General features: G+C 46.6%; 2 protein-coding genes across 3 annotated transcripts; both read right to left on the reverse strand.

Annotated features, from left to right (window-relative positions):
• Nucleotides 1-265: 265 nt before the first annotated feature.
• PRR18 (proline rich 18) lies at nucleotides 266-1171 on the reverse strand. The gene has a single exon (XM_069487671.1). It carries the CDS (start codon nucleotides 1169-1171, stop codon nucleotides 266-268), a length of 906 nt encoding a protein of 301 aa, XP_069343772.1.
• Nucleotides 1172-9181: 8010 nt separating this feature from the next.
• Nucleotides 9182-26988, reverse strand: SFT2D1 (SFT2 domain containing 1). Of its 2 annotated transcripts, XM_069487934.1 has the most exons (8): nucleotides 26871-26988; nucleotides 20495-20581; nucleotides 19847-19929; nucleotides 17395-17476; nucleotides 14929-14964; nucleotides 13135-13193; nucleotides 11171-11200; nucleotides 9182-9712 (listed from the first exon to the last, which is right to left on the reverse strand). In XM_069487934.1, exons 1-8 carry the CDS (start codon nucleotides 26931-26933, stop codon nucleotides 9673-9675), a joined length of 480 nt encoding a protein of 159 aa, XP_069344035.1. In that variant the 5' UTR covers nucleotides 26934-26988; the 3' UTR covers nucleotides 9182-9672. The 2 variants fall into 2 exon arrangements, with proteins under 2 accessions (XP_069344035.1, XP_069344036.1); XM_069487935.1 differs by lacking the exon at nucleotides 14929-14964 and having other exon boundaries at nucleotides 9364-9712.
• Between the last annotated feature and the right edge of the window lie 63 nt (nucleotides 26989-27051).

A 27051-nucleotide genomic window follows, 5' to 3' on the forward strand; every position in this document is an offset into this window, starting at 1 on the left:
GCTTACTCCCCCACGAGAAGCAAGGACACCTGTGGGCGCTCAGAGGCGGACTTCCGGGGAGAAACCATAGGCGTGGGTGAGGGAAAGGCGGGCTGTGCGGTGCGCAGCAGGTGGGCAAGACAGGCTCCCTGCGTGCCACCCAGGCCTCTTCGGCCCAGGAGGAGGGACGGCGGCCAGACAGGGACGTGCATCTCCCACGAGAGCCCCAGGTGGGTGGAGCGCGGTCCGGAGGTGGGGGCGGGTGTCAGGCCAGCCCTGTCCCGGCTCACAGCGTGCTCAGGTGAGGCAGCGCGCCCAGGCGTCCGGCCCGGTCCCTCGCGGCGGCAGCCGACTCCACGCCGCGCAGCCACTCGGTGCACTTGCGCACCAGGCCCTCGTCCAGGGCCTCGGTCTCCTCCTCGTACTCCACGTCGTCGTACTTGTGCCGCTCGTTGAGCAGCGACACCTTGAGCACCGGGCGCAGGTCGGCGGGCCGGGGGCCGGGCTCGGGGGCCTGCAGGCCTCCGGGCAGCAGCGGGAATCGCGACGGTCGGCGGCCAATGCCCGCGGCCGGGGATGCGTCGCGGCTGCTGGCAGCGCCGCCCCTCCGCGGGCTGGCGGCCCTGGCTAGTGGACAGGGAGCCAGCAGGCGCCGCGGGTCGGCCGAGGGCGAGGGGAAGGGCCTACGGGGCCGCGCCAGCAGCTGCTTCTCCAGGTGGCGCCTCTGGATGACCAGGACAGCCTCGGGGGTAAGGCTCAAGGAGAAGCGCACGGCGTCGTCCGGCCCGGCCCCTGCAGGCGCCGAGGTCCCCAAGGCGGTGGCCCCAATCGCCGCGGAGGTCCCCGCGCAGGCGGCCCTCGCCGGGGTGTGGCCAGAGCCGGCTGGCCGGGGCGTGGCGCACGTGGCCGGAGCCCGCGCACGGCCGGGCGAGGCCTGGGGCGGGGCGCGCGGAGGGGCGGGCGGCTGAGTCCTGCCCGGGCCGGGGCCGCGCCGGGCTGGCGGCCTCTTCAGGGTGGCTGAGGGCCAGGAGCTGGAGAAAAGCACCTCGGGCCTCTCGGGGGACCTCCTCTTCTTCTCCCCAGCGGCGGCGGGCGGCGAGGGCGCGGGCTGCGCGCTGGGCCTCCGGGGCTGGCGCGCGGCGGGGACCCCTGGGACCGGGGCGGGCGGCGGCGGCACGGGCGGGAAAGGCATGGTGCAGCGGAGCAGGCGGGTCAGCGGGTACCTGGAAGGAGAGGCGGGGTCTCAGTCACCGTGCGCGGAGCCCGGTTCCCTGCCGCGCCCAGCGCCGTCCCCATCCGTCGCTGAGGGTCGGCCCCCGGCTCCCTCCACACCCACCTGCGTCCAGCCGCAGCATCTCTGGCATCCTCACATCTCCGCGCCCAAACCCGGGACTTCAAGCGAAGGCGTCCTCCACCCTTTTCCCCTCCTGGGGCCGGGGGCTCCCCCCAACTCGCGTGCTCCCGGGGCTGGACCCTGCGGGCACCGCCTCAGCCGTCCGACTGCGGGCGCGTCCGGGCGCCGCCCGGTCCACTCGACCGAGCAGCGCGGGGTTGGCCGGGCGGCGGGAGGAGGAGCCGAGCGCGTTGGCTGAGGACGCGGCCTGCCAAGCCCGGGCCCCGCCGGGCTGGTGTCACGACCGACTGTTGCATGCAAGTGCCAGGACAGCGGCGGGGAGGGCGGAAGCCGGGCACCAGCTCCCCCAGCTGGCTCTCCCGTGGCGGGAGGTTCTCTGGGGCGGGGGCAGCCCCCTGGGGAGCCGGCTGTGCCCGGAGCATAGGTGAAGGCTGTGCACGGTAGAAAGAAAAGCGTTTATAACCTCCCAGTGCTTTTGACATGCGGGGAAGAAACTGCGGTAAATCTGGCTGTGCGGCCGGAGGTGGGAAAGACCTTGCAGGGATCTCACACGCCGCCAGTGCCGCTCCTTACAGAGTCAGTTTAAAATTAAAAACCCAGTTTTCTACCTATGAATGGGCAAAAATAGTTCAGTTTCAGTTATATAATGATGATGACTTAGGGAATGCTAGACATTAAGTCCTTTTATTGAGCAATTACTGTGAACAAAGCAATATTGATCGCCATAGCAGTGATTCCAAATGAGACTAATTTTTACTGCCAACTTACATTCTAGTTGTAGACACTTGTTATGTGTGTTAAATATTCAAATGTTTGTTGAGTAAATGAATACTTGATTGAACAATTACAAAGCAATACATCAAAGGTCAAACTTTCATATAAGCAGCCCCTGCGTTACTTAAGGATGATCATCAGTTGTTTAGAAGCCACAAAATACTTTTCCATCAGATTCGCTTTTCAGGGCTAACCTGGGAACACAGCCAGGTTGTGTGATGGTTATGGCCCCAGGTTAGCTCCAAAGCATATTCAGATTTGGGTAAACGAAACGGTGCCCTGAGCTGACAGTCACATTGGGACAGCATCACCCCCCCCCACCTCCCCCACTTGGCTGTTGGTGGCCTCAGGGGAACTGGATAGGACAGATAGACTGGCCAGAAACATTTCTCAGCAGTGCTTAGGGTGGGGGGAAAGGTTAAGGCCCCATAATCTCTACCAGCACCTCCCAAACCACCGGGCACATTTACATATTCTCCATAAACCATGCAAAGCGAGCCTCCCAGCTCACCCTCCCTGCCAGGACCTGGGCCAGGTGGGGGCAGGGCCCGGCCTGCCTCTGCCCTGGGCTCAGGCTGTTAATATGCCTGACAGCTGCGGCCATACGATACTGAAAGCAAACATGGTTTCATCCCAGGTTTCATAACGTCTAGGTGGGGCGGGAAGAGGTATGTATGTCAAAGGTGGCAGCAGGTAGACAGGCCTGTGCTAGGAGAGTGGGGGACTGGAAGAGAGGGTGATGTGGGAGGACTAGGGTGGGGAAGGTGTCAAATACCACTTCTGGGGGCACAGCTGGAAAGGGAGCTACAGAGAAAAATCAACAAACAGCTGGACAACCCAATATTTGAGTATGGACCCCCACAGTTCAAAAGCTTGTCTCGGTTGGTAGCGTGCAAAATTGCTGGGCTGATGGAATCCTTTCTCCTTCTCATTTCCTAACTCTCAGGATGCTTCGGAAGTAATGACCATTTGGGGGTGAGGGGGGCTGGTGGTCTGATAATAGCTGATGAATACTGATGGGAGAGCACTGTGCCACGCTCGCTCCAACTTCCATCACCCTCTCCACCCCACTGGGACACGGGGGTTCGCAGAGGGGAGGCACGGACCAAACATGGCACAACTCTAAGGGGTGGAGGAGATGGGACTCAGTCCCCACGTGTGAGTCCAAAGCCAGGTGGGATCTACTACACTAAAGAAGACAAGGAAAAAGTCTGTTGATAGTGGTGACTGGATTAAGTGACGCCCTCCCCACTAAACTAGTAGAGATTCGGGCATTTGTAAGCCAAGAAGAGAAAGTGAGAGTTTATCAGACTGATGCACATGCCTGATCAGACTCGGAACTGGGATTCTCCAGGTCCCCCTGGACAGCTTGTCCCAGCCCAGATGCCTGGAGACTTGGGGAGCTGTAAGTCTGCCTGACCCTTGAGAGGCAGAACAGTGACTGCCGGGTACCTGCTACTTTGTCCCCAGGCCAGGCAGGAAGGGCAACTGCTCCTCCCTGTCTCCCCTGGAAGCCCAAGAACAAACGTGGCCATCAGTGAAGGCCGAGGAGCTGTAGTACCTCGAGGTGGGCTGCTGCCCCAGAAGAGGTGGAGGAGTGACCACTTCTGACGGGGCTCTTCAGTCTGGACTCTGATGAAAGCACCAAGTGACAGCGTCACTGGTCCCCTGCCCAGCTCCCTCTGCTACTTGAAATCTTCAGCCCCTTGTACACTGGAAGTTAGAAAGATTGGCTGGGGCCTGGAAAGGAATGTGGGAAGACGGCATTTGTCGCTGGCCCTCGGTCAGCGCAGTGGCTGTTAAAGAATCTGTTACACATTCTATTTGGTGGACTTGGTGACAGTTACCAGCAAGGAAATCACACTTGGAGAAGATAGCCAAGTTTAACTTTAGAATAGGGGATGTGCCTGAAAAGTGATTTGAGTCAAGAAACATAGTCAAATGTAACATATAATTTATATGGGATTTTGCATGACATGCCCAGAACACAATGGTGACAACTATTTATATATTAAATAGTAAAAAGTGAACACTAGAATACTGAAATCGACTTATCAGAACCATATTTTTGGATTCACCAGATTATAAGAGTTGATTTCTAAAATACATGATTATATTTCATCTGAAGTTACTAAATTTACCATCTCAAATAAGCTGATTTGAGTCAAAAGATCAAGTAAGCAAAACCAAATACAACTGACCCTTGAACAACATGGGTGTGCGCTGTGAGAGTCCCCTCATTTCTGGATTTTCTCCTCCCTCTGCCGCCCCTGAGACAGCAAGACCACCCCCGCCTCTTCCCCCTCCTCCCCGGCCTATTCAATGTGGAGATGATGGGGAAGAAGGCCTTTATGACAATCCACTTCCACTTAATGACGAGTAAATATATTTCCTCTTTTTTATGACTATCTTAATAATATTAGCTTGCTTTATTGTAAAAATACAGTGCATAACACACATAACATACACCATCTCTTTTTTTCTTTTTTTAAGCTAGTCAAGTTTAGCAGTGGGAAACACACACCATCTTAAGACCAAATTACTTATGACCCCAAAGAGCTTCTGTTTCTGTGGCCTCTACCTATTATGTTAACCTTATCAGAAATTTAAACTGACTTTAAATATTAATATATTACATGTCAACAATAAATCCATTATGTTAACATATTTTTAATAAAAATATTTTCTAAAACAACTGAGAGACAAGCAGTGGGCTCACTCTCACGCCGGTGGCGATCAGTCCTGTGCCTTCACAGGTCACTGTGGCCCGGGGCTCGCAGGAGAGAGGAACAGCATCTCAGTGTTACTATGAAAACAGACCTGGAGGGTCTGCCGGACCCCCAGGCGTCCCTGCCTGCCGTGTCTCACAGGGCACCCTCAGCTCCCGTAAGACGCCCCCGGTCCTGGCTGGGCGGCATGCTGTCCACTTTGGAAGAAACTTCACATCCTGCTTATAAGCACCCGGAACAGAGTGAGCAAACAGGAACATGCGATCACACAGGAAAAAAAGTCAAACTCTGCTATTAAAAATGATATGCCTTAAGTTTATATTACACTTTTTTTTGCAAAACTTAGTGTTTTTTGAAATATTTTATATACTCACAATACTCTCATATGGTAGGTAGAAGCAGTAACTATTAATACAAGTTTTTAATGTATCACGGATGGACTTTGTGTGCTACTAAAGGTTTACTTAGAAATAGGGAGTGCGTGGATGCCTACAGGAAACTAACCTGGAGCAATCTAGTTAGGCAGAAAAAGTCTTCACACATTACAAACAGTGCCAGAGTGAAAGATGACGATGCTAATCACAAAACCTAAGTGGACCCAGCGGTACCTCCTACCTCCGGGTAGCGCTGACATTGACACCTGCGAGAAGCTTGCCGCCTGGAGTAACCACGGTGTGACTTCACGGAGCAGAATAGTTGTCAACTGTGTCCTTCCGTGGTAATTTCAATTCCTTCCATTTTACATTAAATACAAACACTAAACACTTCCCTCATGAGGTTCGTAGTTTAATTTGCTGCCTCACCCCCCCACCCCCCAAATCATCTAAGTTGTTCTGTAAACATCGCAGGAAAGCAGAACAAAGTACCTAAGGTAACGGCACAGGGCGTGCTCGGGAACACAAGTCCCCACAGGTTAGCAGTGGTCACTGCCATACGGAGGGTCCAGTTCCGACACTGACACCAGCCACCGACACCCCCAGGATCTGGGATGCTGCCACCAAGCCTTGTCCTGACTGCTGACACCTGTCACCAGCACGGCCAGGGCCCTCAGCACCACCTCTGGCCCACACCTGCCGAGCCGGGCGGAGCCGGAGCGGCCTGCCCTGCTAGCCTGACGCTCAGGCCCGGGCGACCTGCTTTCTGTGTGGCTCTGAAGAAGGGGTGGGGAGTGGAAACTGCCCCCCCTTGCTGGTGCGGCTCCACTCAGCCCCCAGCCCATCATGTTCCCAAAGTGTCTCGAGGTGTGTGCAGGCGCGGCCTTTTCCCTGTTCCCTTGCAGTGCCCTGGAATGGCTGTTTCTCAGTAGCCCGGATCCTGACTGCTCTGTGCCAGGCCCTGTTCGCTTATTCCTCCCAGCGAGCCTGTCAGCTCGGCACCAGTCTAACCTCGGTTTTAAACGTGTCTTGAGGTGAGGAAACTGAGGCTTGCGGAGGTGAGGCACTTGCCGAGCTCACGCAGCGGTGGGGCTGCCCCATGCCCTCCCAACACTCAGACCGCCACACAGTAGTCCAGTCTCGCTCTTGGCCGTACCCGAACTCCAAGTGACCTTCCTCTGACAGGTGCCCTTGGCCTTCAGACATAGAGGGGCCAAGGTGCTTATGGCAAGAGATCTCAACATCTTGGGGATCCCTCTGAGGGTCTGCCAAAAGCAACTTTAAGCACAGAACAGTGAGTTTTGCACGCCATATGCAAGCAGGGCAGGGACAGGAGACCCCCACGATTACCTGTGGGCCTGGTGGTGAGCCCGTGGCAGGAATTTTTCCTCTCATGTGAACTGACCTCAAGAAACATGCTGACACGTAAGTCATACTCATTGGGCCAGAGGGACAGGTGCAATCTCTGTACGTGCTGCTGGCCAGCCGCAGAGCTAGCTGGAAGACAAGGAAGAGGAGGGCACCATGGGACAAAGAAGAGGAGATGTGACCATGTCAGGGACTGGACTCTGACACGCAGAAGCCAGAGCTCATGACAGCTGCAGGACCCCTCCCAGTGGCCCCTCTGTCCTGAAGAAACGTGCAGGAAACAAGTCTCCTGGGGAATTCTCACTGGATTAATGAGGCTGAACCGTAACTTTCACACTATTAATGAACTAGGCTACGCCCCAAAGGAGGTTCTTGCACCGGCTTCTGCGGACCCTTCACACTTGTCCGTTCCTGCTGCGGACGCAGACCCAGCCTGTCTCCCTCCCACCAGCGGGCTCTGAAGCCTGTCCCTGAATCTCCGCCTCCCCGCGCAGGGGCAGAGACTCCGGGGTCTGCGTTCAGCGCCAACTCTCCCAGGCGCTCACCTAAGGCTGCAGGTCCCGTCTGCACACAGGCACAGCATGCTCCAGCGAGGTCAAGTGTCACAAGTGCATAAACTCAATGCCTGGTGTGGAGTCCGTGTTCACCAATTCCTAGTCCGTTCCACCCCCAGGCCTTTGGACACTCCCGGCATGCCTGCCGGCTGCTGGCCTCTGGGCTAGGACCGAGGGCAAGTGTCCTACCATCCAGGAAGCCTGAGAGCTCCAAGCAAGGCAACTCCCGTGGCTGAAATCGTGTCTCTCTCTTCACCACCTCAGTGGGTTTAGTAACGCACTTCTCTGTCCGAAGGCCATGCCCCCACCCCACCGTGGGCATCCTGACCCAGAGGCTACTCCAGGTTCTGTCCCGGGACCCTCCCGCACCAGCACGGCAACATGCTCCAGAGGCAGTCTCTGGACACACATCGCTCCCAACCCAGCTCCGACAGTGGGTTTGCCTTTCCCTTTTGGGAGACGAGGCTTCCTCTCAAGGTGAGGCGCCTGGCTCTCCGCTGTCATCTCTGTGATCTGCCGCTGACCTCGCTCAGGACGCTGGCTCTGCGTCTGCCCACTTGGCTGCCTGGATTTTACGCTTTTCAGGTCGGCCTCCTCCCACACTGAGCCCCGGAAGGCCCTTTGCCTTGAGCAGGCTGAACCCAGTGCGGGGCAAAACATAAGCAAACGATGCCGTTTCAATTTTAAAAAGTCTACTCAACAGACGTTTCTCAGAGTCCTAATTCTGCTTCTTCCACGTGGAACGTTCCTGTGGCCATTCTCGCTGACAAACGGGAGAGCCGAACCGAGTGATGCAGAGGAGGCGGCAGGGCACAACAGGGACGCAGCCTGCGGGGTCAGACACACCTCCCACCTGCCTCTGCCGCACTCGCTGCTCACCCTGGGCGCTGCAGCCGCGTGTCTGAGCGCCAGCCAGGCACCTGCAGGGCGCTCCGCACCTGACTTTTCTCCCAGGCTTTTCTGAGAACTAAGAGCTTTTATTGTCCTTACTACCACTGTCATCTATTAATTGTCTAAACCGAGATTCTTCAAGCTCAGGGTGAAACTGCAGCTCCGTGCCGCATTTTCTGCAGACCCGCCCCCCGTGTTGTGCCCCGCACACGCCACGCTTCTGCCCCGCGTGCCACCCCCTCCCAGTGGCTGGCTGAGCTGCCCATTAACGCGCCCACATATCCTGTCTCTGCAGCCACAGGCCTCGATCTCCTAACAACCGGGAACGCGTCTGCCTCTCCCATCATCGTGACCTCTTCAGGGCATTTTCACCCAGCACCAACATCGCACGCCCTGCAGCGCTGCTGACTCACCAGCACTCATCTCCTCCTGCAGTCTTTTCCGATGAGTGGGCCTCCCGCTTCCAGGGTCCTCTGGCTCTGACCCCGGCCCCCGCACCCAGCTTCAGCTCCCCCAGCCCCCACTACTGGACTTCAGTGCCCCCACGTCCTGTACAGACTCTGCGGTCTGTGCCTGCTGAACCCTCGAGAACATTCTCCCCACAGCGTGTTTGCTAGGCTAACATGTAGGAAGCCATTCTATCATCACCCTTTCGTGGGCTCTCTCGTCTCATGAGGCCAGACGGGGGCAGGGCCCTTCCCTGTGCACTCCTGTGCTGCGCTGCCTCCGCCCGCCTGCCCTTTCCCTGCATGCCCTGCACGCCGCAGTCCTGAAGCTCCTTGGCAACTGACTAGAGCAGGGCAGTGAAGGAGGGAGCTGGGCAAGTTCTCCTCCCTCTCCGCCTCTCCCCCAAGGCTCCAGCCCCGCCAGACAGCTCTCCCTCCTACTCCTCTGAGCCCCAGCCAGGGGTGAAGGCAGCTTCCTGTCATGATTGGGGTCTGGCTGCCTCACTCACCTGGCACCTTCGCAGTTACCTCCTTCCCTGCACGTCCCAGCACGGGCTCTGTTTTCAGTCCTATCACCTTTTACAGTTTGTGCTCAGGAGTGTTATCCAGGAGAGAGGCTGTATCCCACTCACGTGCCTACAGAGACTGCACAGTGCCTCAACTAAATTTTATTGAATCACTTAAAAATATTACAAATTTGATTCAGAAAATGTTATTTTTCCAAGGGTGGGTTTATTTCAAAATTATAAAGATTTATATATTATTTTTTATTACACGTAAGAAGCAATTTTTAGCTTAAAATAAAAAGTTTCACATTTAAAGTTTTAAAAAACATGATGGCTTAAAAATGTAGGCATTTTTAAAAAGCCAAAAAAGCTGAATTTATGTTGCAGCACAGGTTTATCCCTTAAATATTTACATTTCAAATGATGTTTTGAAAAGATTAAAAAACTGGCTAAAAATAATTTACAGTTGGCAAAGATTAAAAACATCATTTTTGGAAAAACATATTAGTGGCGTACAATGAACTTAAAATTACAAGCATTTAACAGTTTAATCAAGCATGTAGTTTTTACCAGTATACAAAATGGTCTTGAACTGTCACTGCAGTTGTTTCTGGAGTGATTATTTTATCGGGAAAAGCATACTTCACCAAAAACAGAGTATCAACATTCCAATGTTCTTTTCCATAAGTTCTGATTTTCAACTTAGGAGAGAAGAACAGCATTTAATAACTGCATCCCTAGTGAAGAAAAGGGAGAAGAAAAAACCAGAATATAATAATATTCCTCAAGAGCAAATCTGTAGAAAGTGTTCTTGCCAAATACACTGTGATCACTTTTACACTGGAGTCTCCATCACATGTTTTGATTTAAAGAAAACTTTGTTGAGTGCCACTTAAAATCAAGAACTGAGACTTGGAAATACTTTGCTAATTTTTAAAATAGTATTTATCTTAAGAAATATTTACTAGCACATATGCTGATCTCAATACAAGGAAATAAATGTAAATACCAAAAATAACCTAACAAAAGAACTAATTTTAAAAAAGAACTAATAACCTAGATTTTAAAAGTAAAATGTTTATAACTGTATCCTAAGAATCCAAAGAAATTAATGTTATAAACTTCATCAACTTCTCATTTTCTTCCAAAATGCTATGTTTGAACTATTAGTTGATGCTTTTATTCATTTAAAAAATACCCTTTACCTAGACTGCTAAAAATATCCACTAATAAAATCTGAGACTTATGGGCAGATTCTGTACATGGCTTGTTGCTCTCAAGCGCAGGATCCTAAGGTGTGGGGAGAGACTGGCCATTTTCCAGAAGCCTCAGGTGTGTGGACAGTGCATCCAGGTGACCTTCCTCCACAGGGGGGCGTGCTGAGGGTCTCCCAGCTGGAGCTCCTGGGCTGACAGAGTCTCTCCGCACTCCCCGCTCAACAGCTTCGCATCTGCAGCCTGCTCTGCTCTGCTTGTTCTCCTTACGGGTGTTTATCAAAAAGAATCATCCATTTCATTTGAAACAGACTAAAACTAGAATTTCTGCCAATTTCCTTCACTGTTCATATCAGGCATACAATTTTGTTGGTTTTTATATACAGCATATCTCCGAATTCCACAGAGCAGCAAACCTTGCCTACTGAATCTTTTTCTGACTCTATCAGGTGCAAGACTGGAATTAGTTTGGTTTCTTCCTCCACAACTACATCAATACACTTCTCTGGAAAAATGTAAGAAAATAGCAGTTACCTCTTGACATACAACTATAATGTTCCTGCTGGCTAAAAACTAACATTTATGTATCAGACCTTATTTTCCCAGTAACTTCCTTTTTTTTTTTAAAAGTGGAATTTGTTTTACTGGAGTTGCTGCATCCTATCTGCTGAACATTTATAGCCATGGAAGGGTCTACAATCTCCTGTCAAAATTCCCTGACTGCGAATGTTCAGTAGGTACGGCAGGAGTAACGTCCTAACCTAGCTGGTACATGTATCCAAAATGCTTCAAGGCAGATACTATATGTGGCAAGCTGTCATTCATCTCATTGGAAACAGTTTATTTTCTTTTGGGAAGAAAGTCAAAGTCAACCAAAAAAAGCCTTTTAAATAATATTTTAACGTAAAAATTATTTACATTCATGTGTTTGTGTGAAGATAATTAAAGGATAGAAAAAAGAGAGAATTCAAACAAGCTCACCTTGCGTATGGGATGTATGACAGGCTATACCTGCAAGAAAAATTCAGGAACGTTGAAACGTCATCCCAATGATGGTTTTCCTTATGCCAAGTGGCCATGTCTAACATTATCACAAATGCAGCAGCATGATACCGTACAGTGGCTCTCAGGTGGGACCCCAGACCTGTGGCAACAGCATCACCTGGGAACTTGCTAAAAACACGGGCCGGGCGCGGTGGCTCACGCCTGTAATCCTAGCACTCTGGGAGGCCGAGGTGGGCGGATCGTTTGAGCTCAGGAGTTCGAGACCAGCCTGCGCAAGAGCGAGACCCCACCTCTACTAAAAATAGAAAGAAATTATATGGACAGCTAAAATATATATATAGAAAAAATTAGCTGGGCATGGTGGCGCATGCCTGTAGTCCCAGCTACTCGGGAGGCTGAGACAGGAGGATCCCTTGAGCTCAGGAGTTTGAGGTTGCTGTGAGCTAGGCTGACGCCACGGCACTCACTGTAGCCTGGGCAATAGAGTGAGACTCTGTCTCAAAAAAAAAAAAAAAAAAAAAAAAAAACACGATCAGGCCCTACCCTAGACCTCCTGAATCACGAGATTGTTATCATAAGTAATGGTATTTTAACAAATTTCTAGGTGATTCTGATGCATGCTAAAGTTTGAGCTTCTTATAATAAGGAAGTTACCATTTTAACTTATTTTTTTAATCGAAACTGCAAAATAATTGAGAATAAATTATATTCTCCTTTAGGGATAAATCAATTATTAGGTATAGATTAGGCAACAAAAGGCAAAATATAAGAGAAAATAACCAAGAGATTCAATTTCAATGTCTTCACATTTCAATGAAAAAGAGTAAAAAAAAATACAGTTAATTTGAAATAAGTAGGGAACTACATTTAACATTCATTAATGTTACATCTACCAGTGGAAAAACAGAAAAACGGCCAGAAGACAGACTGGCCCAGGCTGGGCAGCACCAAATAGAAGAGATTTAAAACAGCAAAATCAGGAAGGGGTTTACTGACTACTGGGAGGAGGAAAAACCACCCTTCAATGTCCCAATGGAAGTGCGCCCACGGGGGCAAGTTTAACCAATCGGACGACTATTCACGAGGTTTCATGCAGGTTGACTGGATGCAGCACAAGACACAAAGAGGATGCAGGGAGGGAGAGTCTGACCGGGGCAAGGGTAGGACTGAATATTTGGAAGAGAGAGAGAGGAAACTACCGGCAGAGGGAAAGCCAGAAAAGCAGTACTCGCTGAGTGCCCCTTATGTGAGATGCCTGGGACTAGAAATGCTTTGAGTATCAGAATTTTTTGGATTTTGGGATATTTGCATTACACTTACTGGTTGAGCATCTCCAATCCAAAATGCTCCAATGAGCATTCCCTTTGAGCATCACATCAGCATTCAAAAAGTTTTTGATTTTGGCATATTTTGGATTTCAGGTGCTCAACCAGTATGTAACAAGTATTTAATCACCGCCAATTCAGAGGATATGTCCAGATACCACAGGGCCACATGAGAGTAAGTTCCACCTTGTAATTATCCAGCGACAGCGTACAGAATGCCTGGTACATGAATCCTCCCCTGGGCTCATCCTGTGAGATGGCCTCACTGTCATGGATTCACGTGGCTTTCCCCGCATTTCTTACCATTTCTTTCTCATGTCAGAAAAGGCATCACTGCATAACCTGTGTGAACACAGCACCCTACTCCGCCACCGGTGACACCCACCTCCGCTGCTCTCCCTGACGGTACCACTGAGCCACGCTGCCCAGTCCACAGGACTCACCCTGTTCCCACCTCATCTGACCGTGCAGCAAGTCTGGCTCCGTGCAGGAGGTCTGGCTCCAAGGCACGTGCTGACCTCTGGAGGAAATGCTACGGCTTTACAGGCTCCAAACAAAACGCTTGTCACATCTCAGGCAACTGCAACCTTTTAACCAGTGTAAGAAAAGACTTACCAGGTCATCGACAGGAACTGCAATATGCAGAATAACAAGGCCAGTCCCTTCTTGTGCCACTAACAGCAAAACACAGGAATGATGAGCTTAGAATTTTTAAAGACATTTTTCACAATCACATTTAATTCATCCTCTTCAAAAATGAAGATGATAGCTCCATTTATTTTCTTTATTAAATTTTGTCTGATAAATTTACGATACAGTAGACCTAAAACTTAAATATCCATAAAGTACATTTCCTTTTTAAAACTCTCTTTATCTACCAATTTACATACTACAAAATGTATGCCTTTAAATAAATGTTACCGAAACAACTGTGCATAGGCTGAAAACATTAAACTCTTAAAGGTTAGGTCTTAAAAAAAAAAAAAAAAGGTTAGGTCTTTAAAGTCAATGTTAACTTTTCCAGAATCAACATTTAAAGTCCCAATTAGTTAGATCTATAACCTATGTGAAATTTACTTATTTTACTTATTCCTACTTGCTCCTTTTGAGTTTTTTTTTTTTTTTAATTAGAGGAAATTGTCTTTTATTGTGATCTTCTGGAATAATATAAGCAGTTTCCATGGTTGTTTTAAAACGATCTATTTTAAGAATTCCTGGCTGGGCGTGGTGGCTCAGGCCTGTAATCCTAGCACTCTGGGAGGCCGAGGCAGGAGGATCGCTCGATGTCAGGAGTTCGAGACCAGCCTGAACAAGAGCGAGACCCCCACCTCTACTAAAAATAGAAAGAAATTATCTGGACAACTAAAAATATATAGAAAAAATCAGCCGGGCATGGTGGTGCATTCCTGTAGTTCCGGCTACTTGGGAGGCTGAGGCAGAAGGATTGCTTAAGCCCAGGAGTTTGAGGTTGCTGTGAGCTAAGCTGACGCCACGGCACTCTATCCCAGGAAACAGAGCGACATTCTGTCTCAAAAAAAAAAAAAAAAAAAAAAACCTCCTTGTCCATCATTATTTTTATTCATTTACTTCTTTATTTTTTAATCTGTTTATAAATTAACTGGCTACTATATAATTCCCAAACTACAAATCAATGTTCCATAGGGATGTGCAAAAATTATTTAAGAATATTCTTTTAAGTTATCATTGGGAAATGAGGTGTGAGTTTCATGTAACTAAAGTTCAGTCCTTACATCATCAAAATAAAAAAAGAAAATTGGAACATTTTTGACAGAATATTTCTAAAATATATTCCATATAGCCCTTTCTTCTTTAAAACGTGTACTTTTCTTGTTGGTGGTTTACGAGGTGCTGCAAACCCTCCTGGGAAGGAGGCAGAGCACAGTGACCACAATGAGGACCTGGCGACATCGAGCAGCAGACTGAACCGGAGTATCGGAACTTCTTTAAGGCAAACGCAGAGCCATTCACCTTACCCACAAGTGCTACAAAACTGGTTTAGGTTCTTTTGTCTCTTTTTTGTTAATTTCTTATGTTTTTCTGGCCTTGTCTCCTACTGCTTTTACCACCTGCCACGCCCGCTGCACCCTGCCTGACCAAGCACGGCACGGCCCCACCAGCTAACACAGCGGACAGAGAGAACAGACGTACCTCCCACAGCACGCGTGTGCATATGTGTTTATTAACTACCTCTATATTGTATTAATAGGTAGGAGAATCTATGGCTTGTTTATTAACTGGATGCTACCGTATAAAACTTTAGGGACACCTAATCTTTGGAGGGTTTTAAAAAGCAGACTTTAAGCCATTTTGAGATGATGGTGTGATGGCACGTCACCTGGTGAGGAGAGACACTGTCAGCAAAAAGCCAGTATGGCTGATGTCACTTACCCAAAGAGCAGCACACAAGGTAAATACGAGACACAACTATAGGGGAAGAGAGAGTAATTATAAATGTGAGATTCTTTCAAAAGCTTCATAAGAAAGCATAAGTTATTCCACATTCATTTTCGCAAACATACTGTGTTACAAAAATACTAATACAGCTACCTAATTTTACCTATATATTCCATGAGTGTTACTTTGAAGTCCATGACTGTAATATTCCTTGGCAAATCAGAAGCACTTAATAAGTAATCTATTAAGTAAATTATAAGAACATTTGAGGAATGTTTTGGTTTTTTTCAGACAGAGTCTCACTCTGTCACCTGGGCTAGAGTGCAGTGGTGTCATCATAGCTCACAGCAACCTCAAACTCCTGGGCTCAAGTGATCCTCCTGCCTCAGCTTCTCAAGTAGCTGGGACCATAGGCAGGCGCCACCACACCTGACTAGTTTTTCTATTTTTTGTAGAGATGGAGTCTCCCTCTTGCTCAGGCTGGTCTTGAACTCCTGGCCTCAAGCAATCCTCCCACGTTAGCCTCCCAGAGTGGTGGGATTATAAGCGTGAGCCATCAAGCCAGCCTGAAGAAGGTTTTAAAGTGACAAAAAGCTGTCGTTATGAATGCTTATGTTAGTGTTTAGTACAGTGGCAACAGTTACCACTTAGTACAACTGCTAATACAAAGTCAATTCTATTTTACTCAGCTTTACATAAGGGCAGTACTGTAATAATTTTCCATGTGGAAAGATTACATTATCCTTCTATATCCCTGTACCCATCCCTCCACTCGTGTCACCGAAAGCAGGCACAGGAGTGAACATGAGAGGTGGGTTTGGAAGTACAAGATCCTGTCTGAGGCCTGTTATCTGAGAGTCCTTGGTTAAGTTAGTCAACTAATCTAGACCGGTTTTTTTCTCTTTAAAATGGGGAGTTTCTACCTACCTGCTTCAAAGGACTGCTGTAATGAGTAGAGTATGTCTGTGATGTGCGCGAGCTGGGGACGGCACAGGAAGGCCTAAGTGGCAGAGCCTCTTTACCACCATTACCAGGCACAACCTTAGGTGAGCAGCAAATCATAAAAAGGGAAGTATTCTACTAGGGGAAATATTTCCTATGTCCAAATGTCCCAACGTTCTCTCGACTTGGGGCTTGTTTGTGTAAGGTACATTACTAAAAAGGTTAAGTGATAAGTGCCCGGGTATCTTAAATAAAACAAATCTATGGATGTGGAGCTCACTGTATGGGGGAAGGGCACGCCTCTGGCCCTGGCTTGGGCGAGACAAAGTCATTACTTGTAACCAAAATGTTTGTCCCCCCATAATGTCCTGAAATAGAAAAACAATAAAAATAAAAAAATAAGAGAAAACAAATCTAAGTAAAATCTTAGTGGAATATAAATGTATAGTCTAACAGTGAAGGATAATTTCTTAGTAATCTAGGTAAAGTTAAATTTAAAATTTTTTTGCTATACATACTAATATTGGAATTTCAAAATAACTAGAAGAGTTATAAAAATGGCAATAAAATATGAAGTTGAATAGAGACATAAAAATAAACAATTAAGCTAAAAACGAGTTTTTCTGCTGTTGAGGAGATGGTAAAAGGCTGTTGGGCAGATTACAGTTAACAAGCATTTCCCTTACTTATAAATTAACATAGGTCGGTTGTGTTTGAAAATCTCACATTGATAGTTATAAGTAAAAACTAATCAGCTAATGGTGGTATCTGAATTCTTTGACTATCTAAATACTGTAAGGCAAAGGAAATCTGCAAGAGACACAGAACAAGTGAGTCAGGAACCAGAGGATGACGGGGAGGGGATCTGGGTCCCCTGCCCACGAGACACAGTGACCAGCTCAACACCCCAATGCATGACGACGGAAACTATCCTTCTGACCCCAGTGTGAACTCTCATCCACTCCCCACCCAGGCGCAGGATAAAGAGACCACTCAGGGGTGATGACCTGAGAGTCCCGTACAGAACCCACCGTGTAATGAATGGCACATTTAAAGGTATTGTTATAGAAGCCTCACTGTTAGGATTATTTGTCAAGCAGGCAAACAGGGAAGGGACAAAAGCCAGATGACAAATGATGTCAATTCCCCCTGAGAAGATTCAAATGGACACAGAAGTGACCTATCTTCTATTCCTACTCTCCAAAGAGTACAAATGACAACCCATTCAGAAACAATCTGTAGGCTTAAAAATGAAAGTACACCCAGCTCTAATGTCATTTTAAATACACACAACTATAAACAACCTTAGATATATGCAACAGAAAGTAGGCTTTGCCCAGCCAGTAATTTTAGATAATACTGTATAATCTAAACTCTTTAACTGCAAAGCCTTGAAGATAATAGTTATTATACTCAACTAGAGAAATAGAGTAATAGTATATACATAAGAGCAATTATTTATAAAATAATGCAAAAAATACTACAATTAGTTTTGAAAGATATTCATTATTTACTTACAAGCATAATAATTGTTGCAAGTAATCTTGTTGTTTCAAACATTTTCTTCAGTTGCTTCATGGGTCCCATTAAAAAGCATGTGCTATTTGAAACAAACAAAATAACCGAGAGATGGGTATACCAATTTGTTTGGCTATACAAAACTAAACTGCTTTTAAAAAAAGAAACTCTATGTTAATTTAATAAAAATACTAAATGTTTTGTTTTTTTCCTTAAAAAAAAAAAAAAAACTTTCCAACTATTTCAGCAGACATACTATGGTTTGAATGTGTCACCTCCAAAATTCAGGTGTTGTCACTGTGACTGTATTGAGGTGATAGGGCCATGAGGGCTCCTCCCTCCTGAAAGGGATCAAGACCCTCACAGAAAAGGCTTCCCCCAGGCCGCTCTTCCACTCTCCGGCCAGGTGGGGACACAGCGGCCCTCCCTCACCAGACACTGCACCTGCAGGTGCCTTGGTCCTGGCCCCCCCCCCCCCAGGTCTCCAGAGCTGTGAGACATAAATTGCTATTCTTTACGCGTTGCCTGGTCTGTGGCATTCTGTTACAGCGGCACAAAATGGACCAAGACAACATACCAAAAGATGAACTGAAGATTCTCAATGAGGAATCCCCAGACACCCAATCTAAAGTAGCTCAGTCACTGGTGTCTCATCCTATTTTCGTCTCTGCTCAGCACCAACACCATCAGATCTGTTTCTGGCTTACTGTTTGGCTGTCTCTCATTAAAACGTTAACCCCACAAGAACGAGGCCTAGTATAAGAGCTACAAGCCTGGGCTGGGAGTCCTGCCTCAGCCAATGTGCTGGGTGTACCACCCTGGCCACGTGACTCACCTGCTCTGGGCTGCCATCTCCAGCTCTAAGGTGGGGATGATAATGGTATCTACTTCACAAACTTGTTGTGATACATATAAGCGATTAGAATAGTCCCTGGCACACAGTAAGTGGCCCCAAATGTTGGCTACACTTATCATTAATATACTATTAAGGGAGCCAGCATACAGTAGGAGTCAATAAATATTTATTGAATTGATGTAAATTTTGTGCCTGAATTCACAGTATGTACAGAGCTACAGAAACATATACTATTAAGAAAGTGCTTACTATTAACAGAAAGGTAAGTTTGGTATTTAGGTTGGTGCAAAAGTAATTGCGGTTTTAGCATTGTTGACATTTGCTGTTTGATACTGGAATACATTCTTAAATAAATGTGGTTATGTTATATATCATTTTAATGTGCATTGCTCACTTTATTTTTTTGGCTAATGACTTATTACTTGCTATTTATTTGATATTTATTTTAGACTATGGAAATGTTAGACAAAAAGCAAATTTGAGCAATTTTCATATTCAAGTTCAAGATGGGTCATAAAGCAGTGCAGACAACTTGCAACATCGACAACTCAATTGGCCCAGGAACTGGAATGTGCAGTGCAGTGGGGGTTCAAGCAGTTTTGTAAAGGAGACGGGAGCCTTGAAGACGAGGAGCACAGGGCCATCGGAATTTGACAAGGACTAAATGAGAGCAATCATCGAAGCTGATCCTCTTGCAACTACACGAGAAATTACTGAAGAACTCAACATCGACCATTCTACGGTTGTTAGGCGTTTGAAGCAAATTGGAAAGGTGAGAAAGCTCCATAAGTGGGTGCCTCATGAGCTGACCGAAAATCAAAAAAATCGTCCCATTAAAGTGTCGTCTTCTCTTACTGTACGCAACAACAACAAACCATTTCTCCATCGGATTGTGACATGCGACAAAAAGCGGATTTTATACGACAACTGGTGATGACCAGCTCAGTGGCTGGAGGAGAGGAAGCTCCAAAGCACTTCCCAAAGCCAAACTTGCACCAAAAAAAAGTCATGTTTGGTGGTCCGCTGCCGGTCTGATCCACTCCAGCTTTCTGAATCCCAGCGAAACCATCACGTCTGAGAATATGCTCAGCAAATCCATGAGATGCACTGAAAACTGCAGCGCCTGCAGCCGGCATTGGTCAACAGAAAGGGCCCAGTTCTTCCCTAGACGACGCCCAACTGCCTGTCACACAACCAACGCTTCAAAAGTTGAACGAATTGGGCTACGATGTTTTACGATGTTTTGCCTCATCTGCCACATTCACCTGACCTTTCGCCAACTGACTACCACTTCTTCAAGCATCTCGACAACTTTTTGCAGGGAAAACGCCTCCCCAACCAGCAGAATGCAGAAAATGCATTCTAAGAGTTCATGGAATCCTGAAGCACAGATTTTTATGCTACAGGAATAAACAAACTTATTTCTCCTTGGCAAAAATGTGTTGACTGTAATGGTTCCTATTTTGATTAACAAAGATGTGTCTGAGCCTAGTTATGATGATTTAAAATTCACGGCCCGAAACCGCAATTACTTTTGCACCATCCTAATAGCAACAGCAAAGAAGATATTTTGAGATGCCAAACTTACATACATACCTGGCTAATGCAGCAAGATTTCCAAGGGTATAAAACACTGCAAAAAGCTTTATGCCACCTGGAACCCACAGCAATGCAGTTCCCTAAGTTAAGATATTACAATTATGTAAAAATAATTTTATTATTTTAATGGCTGAAAATATAAATGTGCTACTGTAGTAATAACAAATATTATGTAATAATATAATGTTTAAATATAAACGTACTTGTATATAGTCTCTGATTACATAAGAAAAACAGCTAATTTTCAACGTTATGTACGAATGTGAATCTTCTGCCTATTTGCATAAATATATATAAATGAGCTATAACAAAATTTTCTTTGTACTTGTCGGTAAATCTCAATTCTAATTAAATATTCATATAAAATGGCAAGTTAAAAAAGGTAATAAACACATTTAAATTATAAACTCATGAGCTCTCTTTACATTGATTTTTCTTAAATAAATTTCCACAATCCATAAAACTCCCCAAAATATTAACTTCTACATCATTTTTTTGATCTCTACCCTTTATTTCAGATGACTAAAATGTTTTCACTAAAGTAGTCTAACAGGGATTTAGATAAAGTAGATTGCTTGTTGGTACTAAATGGGATTATTAGTCTGATGCAAAATAAAAATTAAGCAATATAAAGCCGTAACTCACCAGTATAGAGAAGCAAATGCCGCACACGAAGCATATGGCGAACCATTTCAACCTGGTGTTGAAACTAAGGGACGAGGCATCCAGGACCTTAGGAAAGAATGGGAGAATTCAGAATATGTTAAGTCACCAGTTACCAATCTGAGTCTTTACTAAATTAAAGTTTTAACATATATTCTAAATCTTTGTATCATTTTGCATATTGTAGTGTTATTTAAGAATATTAAGATTCTATGGTTATTAAGGGAAGTATGGACATGGTGGGGGAATGATATTGAGGAATAACTTAATTTTGTTAGGTCTGATCACAGTATTGTTTTGTTTTACTGAAATCCTTACCTGTTAGGAACAGCAGATGCATACTGACATGGATAAAATGACATGCTATATGATATATCATAAAATATATGATGATTAAAAAAAGTAAGGAACAGATGAAACAAGCCAGGCAAAAAGTTGCTAACTGCTGAGGCTGGGTCAGGGGTACACGGGGTTCATCACGCATTCTCTCAATTTCTGTGGGTCTCAGGGCGCATTATTCAGTTAGGCACCCTAGATCCAAAGCCTGAGATGGGGATATTTATGCAGGAACTGTTCTTAGCAGAAACCTTTAAGGAAGTGAGGCAAGCTGGATAGAGAAGCAGAAGGGACCAAGCAGGGATGTGGTTTCACCTGGAGTGTGCCTGGGCCTGCAGTGTAAACTGTGCTACAGTTCAAGTCCTGCCTTGAGGCAGGGGCTGGCCTTCTGGAACCCACCACCCAGAGGATGGTCACTGGCTGCAGGCTGGGGGTGGAGTGGGGTGACTGCACAAGCAGGGTGGGCAGCAGGGAACAGCACTCAGCACCTGGTCACTGGCTGCAGGCTGGGGGTGCAGTGGGGTGACTGCACAAGCAGGGTGGGCAGCAGGTACAGCACTCAGCACCTGGTCACTGGCCGCAGGCTGGGGGTGCAGTGGGGTGACTGCACAAGCAGGGTGGGCAGCAGGTACAGCACTCAGCACCTGGTCACTGGCTGCAGGCTGGGGGTGCAGTGGGGTGACTGCACAAGCAGGGTGGGCAGCAGGTACAGCACTCAGCACCCAGCAGGGGAGGATGCCAGCCCACCTAACAGAGGGAGCCTGGGCAGGCACAGCAGAGTCTCCCACAGAGCATATCTGACAATTCCCATTATAAAATGTTTATTTAAATCCAACTCATAAAAGCCTTGGGCATCTTCTCAAACCTTGTACAAACAAATTTTTGAAATGATAATTTATTTTTCAGCAACAATGTTCCTAGGTACCATGCAAATTATACACATTATGTGGGAAAAAAGCAGAAATTAACTATGCGTACTTTATACAGTATGATAATCCAGCATACAGTAATGATTAAATACATTTAGAATATTAAGTATAGTAACAAAACATATTTCTCAATAAGGCTGAAAAAGTAACAACAGTTGTTTCAAGAAATAATATGATAAGGATTTATATTCCAAAATTTAAATCTGTTATTTATACTACCATATACACTTAAAGGTAAGAATATGTTGTGTTTATGATGTATTTTTAAGAATGAAACAAAAAGAGTGGTTTATATGCAACATCTCAAAATGTCTTTGATTACATTCCTTACCTCAATAGATTAATCAGTGAATCCTTATGTAGCATGAAAAGTAGATAAAAATAACTAAATATTCTGTCAATGCAATATATATCACTTTTTAACATATTTTAAATGGTTTTTAAAATTTGTTCTAATTCATAGACATTCTTGTTTCCAGCAATGTCATCTGTTTATAGCAAAACTGATCATGTGATTTTAAACAAAGAATGAATTTGCCCATAAAAACATCTAAATTTCATTTTTTCTGATCGGGAAGAATACACATCAAGTATATTTTAACTACATAGAACAGAATAAGCCCTAAAGACTACGCTACATAGTAAGTGATCTAAGTATTTATTTAAAAAAGGACATGTTAGTTTGATTTAGCCATTCTACAACGTACACATATATCAAAACATGACGCTGTACCCCATAAATAAACAATTTTTATTTGTCAATTAAAAAATGGAAATAGTGTACTAATCATGATTTCTAAAGGTCAGTATGAGTCCACGATGGTGTGAGAATGATTTAACAAAAGAAGAAAAAGCATCTATTTTTACTTTCTTTTACAAGTTTAAATCACCCCATTGTTCGTAAGTTCAATTGTTGGTTTTCAATAGCCAGTTTATTTTTCTCTGAGCAATGAAACAGCATGTTTATTTGTACAGTAGTAGGTCTTTTTCCTCTTATTGCCATCTTCCATGGGATGATCTTTAAAATGAAACATTATGACAAATTATTTCCATTTGTAAATGTGGAATATTCAATCTACAAGCAAAAGACTTGTCTCAAGTTTTGCAAATTGTCTGGGATACAGAAGCAAATCACAGATTTCCTAACTGGGAAAATCGTGCAATACTTTGACATGAAAGAAAACCTGGCATTGCATCTTCCAGCCAGGAGACAGAAGGAAGCCAGCGCCCCTAGGTCTGCTTCGGCAGAAGCATTTGTGTGCTTTCTCTTCCAACCAGTATCAGGAATAGTCCCTCTAAACCCAGCAACTTTGTTAATCTCTTAAATTTAGTCTTAGAAAAGAAATACACATTAGAATTGCCACCTCTACCCAACAACAACAACAAAAATTTGCCAGCAATTATTACACCGATTTGTTACCAAAAGAAGGGAGGCAAAGAGACAGCCTAGCTGCAACAAAACAAAGCCCCAACCCTTGAGAAGCGAATCTAGCAGCGTGTCTCAGTCTGTTTATTCTTGCTGTAACAGAATACCTGAAACTGGGGAGTTTATAAAGAAAAGCGGTTTATTTAGCTTATGATTCTGGTGGCAGGAAAGTCCATGAGCACGGTGCTGGCACGGCTCGGCTCGGCTTCTTGTGAGAGCCACGTGCCGCCTCAACACATGCTGGGGAAGCGGAAAGGCAAGTGGTGTGTGCAAAAAAGACCAAACATGAGCCTGCTCTCTCAGGAACGAATTCACGCAAGAACAAGAACTCACCCCTGCAAGTAGAGTCTGCAGGCTTGGTCATGGGACCCCCATGTGACCTGACTGTTCACAAAGTGGCATTATCTGACTCACCAGCCAGGAAGCCAGTGTGCCCCGCAGGGTCCCTCAGGAAGCAGAAGGGGATCTCTGAGATCGGGCGGGGCAGTCCCCCAGCACAGGTGTGCTGCGTGAGGTGCTCAGGCCCCAGGGAACCTGCCCAGTAACCTTTCCCTGTGGGCTTGGGGAGAAGGGGGTCCTCTCTGAGCAGATGAGTAAGAGGGAGGACTTGAGCCTGGTCAGTGCACAGCTCTGTACCCTGTGTAGACACTAATACACTGACCCACATGCTGCTTCTACCACAGCAACACCTGCGGGTGAACCCGGTGCCTTGTCCACATCACAACCACACAATATGGTGTCTGAGCAAGAAGCTCGGAGCAAAGAGTGTTATGTGCTGAGTGTTCGTGTCTCCCAGAATTCTTATGTTGAAGCCCTCATAACGTTGCTGAGGGATGTCCCAAGGGTGTTGAGCCTCTTGTGCAGTAGGCATGAACAGGATGGAGGACATGATAGAACAGGGTCAAGACAAGGATGGTTCTAGGCTGGTGGTGGAGCTGGGCGAGGCCCTGGGTATCCTGGGGGGGCATCTGGTATGGGCTGCTCCATCCCCCTGCTGGTCTGAGGCAAAGCAACCAGAGTCTGGGCCGTCCTGGGAGATGTTTGGAAAGAATTTAAGGAGGGAGAGACCTGGATCAGGTCCTAGAGAACCGATCACATTCCTCCCCTGCAGGGAGCGTAGCTAAAACTCCCCGCACTCCCCTGATAAAGTGCCTTCCTGTAGCACTTAGCCTCTCGGACCTGCGCAGCTATGGCGCCTCTTGCTGCTCCTCCCAGCCTTCTTTCTCAGCTTCTGCTCATCCTCCCAAACTCTACACACTAGAGAAATCCAGAGGTCAAACCTTGGACCTCATCTCTTTTCTACTTACACACAACCCCTTGGTGATCTCATCTTTCTCATAATACTTCCTCCCACAAACTCTACAATCTTATGTCCAACTGCTTTCCAGACATCTCCACTTGGATGCCACCTGGCAGCTCAGTCTTAACATCCACACTGAGATGATTTTCATCCATAATGCTGCTCCTCCCACAGCTCTGTTACTGGTAACTCCATCCTTCCAGATGCTCAGGCCAGTCGCCACAGAAGCATCCGTGGCTGCTCTTGCTCGCACACACTCAATCTGTCAAAAACTGATCCTGCTGGCTACACATTCAAACCATCTACAGAATCTGACCACTTTTTTTTTAACCACCATCACTTTCATCACTCTGATTCGAGCCTTAGTCATCTCTTATCGGTACTACTGTACCGGTCTCCTGACCAAATCTCTGGGCTTCCACCCTCACCCCTACAGTTTGATAGACACAGAGCAGCCAGTGATCCTTTAAAGTCCAAGCCGGTCACACCACCACTCTGATCAAAACCCAAAGGCTTCCTATCAAGCTCAGAGTAAAGCTAAAATCCTTTCTAAGGCGCATGAGACCCCACACAATCGGGAATCCCACTTCCTGCTTCGCCACGTCTCCTACACTTGTCTTTCAAGACTTCTCTGTCCCTTTTTGCTCCAGCCACTCTAGCCTCCTTACCGGCCTTGAACCTGACAACTACACTCAGGGCTCTGTATCTGTCGTACCCTCGGCACGGGAGGCCATTATTCACAAGTTGCCCAGATACCGCAAGCTCCTCAGAGCTATATTCACGTCACCCTAACAGGGAGGCTTTATTTGACCATCCTAATGTGGCAATTCCAATCTCCTCAACTTTAACTTTTTTCATGACACTTAGCACCAGCTGACACATTATGAACTTGTTTATTGTTTCCCCCATTTAAAAAGGAAGTTACATGTGGGGGAGGTCTTTGTGTTGGTCACTGTTACAACATCAGCATCTTGAACAGGGCCAAACATATGTAGGAACTTGAATATTTGTTAAATGAACAATCACCTCCTCAGAATTCACAGCACTTGTCAATCCCAGTCACTCTGATCTTTGATCAATTACTTCTTTACATATCTTTCTCCCTTCAAGATAGACATCTCAATAGAAGCGAAAATATCACCTTCATATCTCTAAAGATTACAGCAGAACTTACCAGCAGAACTTTCTACAATGGAAATGTTCTACTAATATATATGCACTGTCCAACACAGCAGCCATTATCCACATGTGCCTGCTGAAACTTGAAATGTGGCTGGTGTGGCTAAGGAACTGAATTTTAAATTTTATTCAATTTTAATCAATTTAAATTTAAATGGCCACATGTGGTATGGGAGTACATTGTACAGCACTGATCTAGAACCTCAAGTGGAGCACAAAATAGTGGTTACAAAAACATCAATGAGTTGGGTAAGCCTTACTGACATTTCTGATGTTATTATTTATAAAGTTATGGAATTCAGTGAGAGCAGACACTTTTGCTGTCTCTCCAAACCCTTACAGACTAGCCCAGAACCCTACCCATAAGAAGTACTGAATAAATATGACAGAGAAGTAAGTCATGAAAGGAAAGGAGACAAATCAAAAATTCCTATGTAGTACAATTCAATTTTAAATGTTCAACTTCTGTGACAGGCAAACATAAACTTATTAGCATTCAATTAAACACATTTATAAAGCAGTTCCTGCTCCACTGCTATTTTTAACCCTGTTAAGAATACTGGAGGAAGTAACCCTTATCAAGTCTTCTGGGTAAACTGCAGACACAAGGGCATTAGAAAAAAAAAATCCCTTACTAAGGCTCACTGCCTCAACAGAAACTTTTAACTCAGTATTACTTCTTTTCCAGTCTCCCTACTTCCAAAAGACCCCTCCATACACACACTCACAGCACCTCATTTACCCCTAGATGCAAACGGATGCAACAAGCTTTAAGATCTGCAGGACAAATGCCAGGCACACCTACTTGCGCTGAACAGGCTGAATTCAGACGCTCACACCTGGCTCAGAGAACCAAGCAGAGGTTGGGTGAGGGTAGCGTGGGGATGGCTGGGTTATCTGGGAGCGGGGAGACAGCAAAGTGGGTTCCTGAGAGTCAGAAGGTCGAATGGGGGGCGGAGGGGATGGGTCTCAAAGTGGGCTTATGCAGACCCCATGACAAACTGGAAAGTTCCCAGATTCTTCCCAGGAGGCGGGAGGAGCCCTCCGAAATCAACTGGCCGAGCAGACGAGGCCATCTCCGGACCACTGGACCCGGCCCCGCACCCGCCTCCACCTGCTGCGGCCCATGCTCGCTGCGGCCCGGGCGCGCGGGCAGCCCTGGGGCCGGGAGAGGGCGCGGCTCGCTACCTGCGAGGTCAGGCCCTGCTCCTCGTCGTCCTGGCCGCTCAGGACTCGCCGCAGCTTCTCCATGGCCCTGTCCCGGGGCCACAGCACCGGCTGCTCACGCCAGCCAGGAAACCCGGAACCAGCCCCCCAGTCGACCGGAAGTCCGCTTCGGCCCTCTTCCGGCGCGTCACTCTGCCCGAGC

The sequence above is a fragment of the Eulemur rufifrons genome, chromosome 15 (assembly GCF_041146395.1).
Source record: "Eulemur rufifrons isolate Redbay chromosome 15, OSU_ERuf_1, whole genome shotgun sequence".
NCBI classification, from domain to species: Eukaryota; Metazoa; Chordata; class Mammalia; order Primates; family Lemuridae; genus Eulemur; species Eulemur rufifrons.

Coding starts and splice junctions, on each gene's coding strand:
- PRR18 (XM_069487671.1), bottom strand. CDS start 1,171: ATGCCTTTCCCGCCCGTGCCGCCGCCGCCCGCCCCGGTCCCAGGGGTC.
- SFT2D1 (XM_069487934.1), bottom strand. CDS start 26,933: ATGGAGAAGCTGCGGCGAGTCCTGAGCGGCCAGGACGACGAGGAGCAG. Junction 17,477..19,846: donor AATCTTGCTGCATTAGCCAG/GTATGTATGTAA, acceptor TGTTTCAAATAG/CACATGCTTTTTAATGGGAC. Junction 13,194..14,928: donor CCTTGTGTGCTGCTCTTTGG/GTAAGTGACATC, acceptor TTTTGCTGTTAG/TGGCACAAGAAGGGACTGGC.